The 4,088-nt window shown below is 53.1% G+C and overlaps 1 protein-coding gene across 2 annotated transcripts; it reads right to left on the bottom strand.

Annotated features, from left to right (window-relative positions):
* LOC140699709 (ral guanine nucleotide dissociation stimulator-like) lies at positions 1-3,790 on the bottom strand. 2 transcript variants are annotated; one of them, XM_072972269.1, is made up of 4 exons: positions 3,609-3,790; positions 2,950-3,009; positions 1,445-1,549; positions 1-53 (listed from the first exon to the last, which is right to left on the bottom strand). In XM_072972269.1, the coding sequence occupies exons 1-4, from the start codon at positions 3,761-3,763 to the stop codon at positions 47-49; spliced, it is 327 nt and encodes a 108-aa protein (XP_072828370.1). In that variant the 5' UTR covers positions 3,764-3,790; the 3' UTR covers positions 1-46. The 2 variants fall into 2 exon arrangements, with proteins under 2 accessions (XP_072828370.1, XP_072828371.1); XM_072972270.1 differs by having other exon boundaries at positions 1,445-1,543.
* Positions 3,791-4,088: the final 298 nt, after the last annotated feature.

Raw genomic sequence — 4,088 nt, 5'->3', positions numbered from 1 at the left:
CTCAGTCTGCTCTCAGCTCAGTGCTTGACATACAGTAAATACTCAATCAAGACCTGGAAATAATTATTCTGAATAAGTTATGCACTATTTCTGATGTCATCTTAAAATGAGAATTAAATCCCAGAAATGAATCGGGATGTCTTGAAGCAAAAGGACTGGTGTGTTGTTTGCACGGTTTGCAAACCAGGAACACAAAGCTTTTACCTGTAATTGACAGTATGAACTTGGAGGGTTGATGGGCTGAAGGAATTCTAAAAGCAAAACCACAGAATGTATAGGTGGGTGACTTGTAAGGGGATTGGATGGCCCTTGCAGCCAGACTACAGGTCCTCACAGCTGAACTGCAAGCTTTCCATGACTGGCTGACATCAGACCATCTCCTGAGGGGTTATACCAGGTGGGACCCTTAGCAGAATCAGAAGTCTCAGAGGTTTTGTTTGTGGTTTTTCTAAGAACTTGGGAGTGTGTTACTTAACCCCCGGTCTGTCATAAGCTACATAGCATCTCAAGCTTCCAAAACCTCTAAGTGGCCCACGGCTGTCTGGGCTTCTGTACTGAAGGCATTTTCTAGAGTTGAATTTGGTTTTGCCTTCAGACTTGGATGTGATCATTTCTGCCCAAGTCCTACAAACTGACACTGAGCCTGTGCTCCAAAGCATCAGGGTAGTGCTTCAGCCCAGGCAGCCCTTCCCCTGGGTCCTCTGATCTCTCCTTTGTCTGCTCCCAGTTTAATCAGGGGCTTCTGTCTCTCCTCCTCCAGGAAGAGCTCAGCACGTTCTCCCTGTGAGGACCTATGTTCTGTGATTGGGGGCAGCCGTCTTCAGGCAGAGAGTAGAGAGGTCACTGACTGTGGCCTCACTCAGTTATCTCAAACCATGGGAACCCCTGACTTTACGCTGTTGGACATCATTGGCCCCCACCCCCTATTTGTGGTTTTAGGGGAAAGGCAGATCTCCATCCCCTGCAGAAGCTGAAGGCAGGGATGCCAGTCCTGGGGCTTGGACCAGGGGTGGGGCAGTGGGTCACTGCTGGAGGAGACTGAGGAATGGGTGGGCCTGTGAGCACCTCCCAGGACCTCTGGCCTGAGGTTAGGACCTCCCTGCAGCTTCTCCAGCACCTGATATGTTTCGGGAAGACTCTGCTCATCTGAGCTCAAGTGGGTGCCCCTGTTGCAAATCAAAATTCCCATGAAAGGAACATATCCAGGACCCTGCCTTAACATGATGTCCTGCCTATTTTTATTTTTTAAAAGATTAAAATTTAAACCAAAACACAACGGTAATCAGTGTCCACATACATTAGTCAGCCAGGCACAACAGGCCACAAGTAACATGTTATCACCTCTAAGAATAATCAGGAGTTGTAAATTCACAGGCACATCAGGAACAGTGAATGTCCCAGCACTGAAATGGAGGGGAGGCAGCAGAGACTGACTGATACTTACAGCAGGGTCCTTTGCTCTGGCTTTGGAGCTGTCTCAGGCAGGAGAGGTGTAGCTGGCTCTCTGTCCAGAAGTGTTTCCCCAGCAGGTTTGGAGCTTGTGCTGTAGCTCCAAGAAGGGAAAGTCTCATCAATATGACTGCTTTCCCACGTGTCTCCCAAAGAAAGGGGAAACATCACTGCGAATCAGTAAGCTCTTAGTCCAAGGTTCCACCCCCAGGAAGTCTTCCCAGGCTGCAATCCATGGGATGAGTGTTCTGGGCGTCCTCATTGCTCCTGTGCCAGTTCCAGCCTCAGGAGACTCTGCTCTGTGTGGTCCAATGCCTTCCCCTCCCCACTCACCCCATCACCCACCTGCATGCTCCCCACCATCACTCTCTGCCTCTGGGAGCTCCATTGCTCCAGCTGTGCCAGGAGAAAGTGGGCCTGGTGCTCCAGGTCTGAGCCAGGCATGCCCACCTCTAAATACATTAGCACGGTCTTTAGGCAGGGAAATTCTGGAGGCTGGTGGAGATCCTCTGGGTACTGGAGCAGCCAGGTGCCCAGGATGGAGGCATGGCCCTGGGGGTAGTCGGGGGGGGCACTAGAGTCAGAGGCTTGGTCTTTCCATCCAGGCTGGGTTCCCAGGGTAGCCCAGCAGGGACCTGGGCCTCTTTGCCTTTGGCTCCTGCCCATCCAGAGGCCGGCTCTGCTCCATGTCCCATCTCAGCTAGCAGTCTGGGCAGAGGCAGGCTTGGACACAGAGGAGGGGCTGCTACAAGCCTTCAGAAAGGCAGCCCTTTGTCAGTGGTGTGACCACCTCTCCCCCTCTTCAGGGATGCCTGTCACACTTCTCTGTCCCTCTCCTTGCCCCTCCCCACTGGATGGCACCTCTGTGAGGACAGGCAGGCTGTGCGCTCTGGGCACTGCCCTCTCGGGAACACGGGAGCTGCTCTATGAGTGTCTGACCCAGGAGGGGACAGACAGGCTGTGTCTGCCACCCAGGCTTCCTACGGGATCCCTAATACCTCAAATATTAGCTTCTGTGCCTGCCTGCTGCCTAACCTGCCAGGAACCCTGCCTGGGTGTCCTCCTGCCTCTGCCACTCTCCTTCCATAGGATGCCACAGCTGTCCCCTGAGGCTCACTGTGTCCCCTGAGCACCAGCTGAGTCCCCACCATTGAGGTTCCACCAGATGCTGAGCAGAATGCTCACCACCGCTTGTGTGCTGGGTCCCAGGAAGGGGGTGGGGGCAGGGCTGGGATGGAGAGGGGATGGCTGTGGGTTCTCATAGGGGCTGACTCTGGCCTCTGACCACCTGTCTGCCCCTCACAGCACCACAGTGCATACAATAGCCCTCAGGATCTCCTTTCCTCTTTGCCAGGAGATGCTCTAAGACTTCTGCTCTCAAGCCAGAATCAGAGGATGTGTGGGATCCAGGGTTATGACCACCCCCATCCATCCACACAGCCCACAGCTCCACATAGTCTTTGGGGAAGGGAGTCCCTCCCTCTTCATTCAGAGACTCACTGTTTCAGCTGGTGCAGGGATCCACTGTCATCATAAGTGTAAGGGAGGATGCATCCATACCTAGAGGAGGCCAGGAAGGTGTCACATGGACTGTACTGAGAACACTACGTGGATGTGATGTATAGTGTGACAGCGTGACTCCCGGGAAAATGGAAGTCCTGGAATGCAAAGCTGTTGTCTGCTTGATGCATTACATGAAGGTTGTTCCTAGAGAAGCACCTGTCTCTAGGGGCCCTTACTATATTACACACACCTGAGTGGGCCTGGGACCCCACTTCTCCCTCCTGCAGACCCTGCTCTCACTCTCCTAGGAAAGGGACAGCTAATGGCATCACAAATCCCCTTTTAAATGGGAAAAAATTTCCACTCAAGGACAAAATCCCAGTGACCCAGGAGGCAGAGGCTTCCACATGGGCAGGAGAACATTGACCAATTAGCACAACCACAGCCCCTCCAGCTGACCTTTCCAGGGGCCAGATTCCTAGAAAGCACTTTCCATGAAGGTTTCCCTCTGTTCCTACCCTCCTAGGGCCTGATCCTCCCTTGACCGCAGTGTGCAGAGGGGCAAATTTAGGCTCAGAGATGTAGAGGGACAATCCCACATGTCACTGCAATTAGGTGTCTGAGTCACCAATGTCCCATGAGGACAGAGTGCTCACCTTTGGAACAGAAGGTCCAGCACCTGCTGGGTGGTGGCCAAAGCTCTATAGGTGCCCAGGAATGAGTGCAAGTAGGAGGGGTGGCTGCCCAGGACAGCAGGCACTAGATTTGCTACCAGCTTCTCCAGCTTATGTTGCTGAAGGCTTGATGCCATGCAGGTCTCATTGCTGCTTCCTACTGATGTATCTTCCCCCTGGGGTGGAAAGAGGAGAGACCTGAGTCAGAGGCAGCACTGGGGACCACCAGGGGGGTTCCAGCTGTTGCTCAGACCAAATCCCCAAGCCTCAGTTTCTTGTGCCTGAGGCGGAAGAGGGGAGCCCTGAGCAGATTCACGGTTCTCAGCATCATCATTACAAGGAGCAGTGGGCGATGATTAAATGCAATAGTGTCTACGATCATTGTCTCAGCACAGCACTGGCAGCACCTCCTTGCGTGAACTACATCATCCCTGTGACTGCTATCACAACATCCCATTCTAG

This window comes from Vicugna pacos, chromosome 11 (assembly GCF_048564905.1).
Source record: "Vicugna pacos chromosome 11, VicPac4, whole genome shotgun sequence".
NCBI classification, from domain to species: domain Eukaryota; kingdom Metazoa; phylum Chordata; class Mammalia; order Artiodactyla; family Camelidae; genus Vicugna; species Vicugna pacos.
The sequence above is the reverse complement of the archived record's forward strand: the minus strand, read 5'-3'. Positions and strand labels throughout refer to the sequence as shown.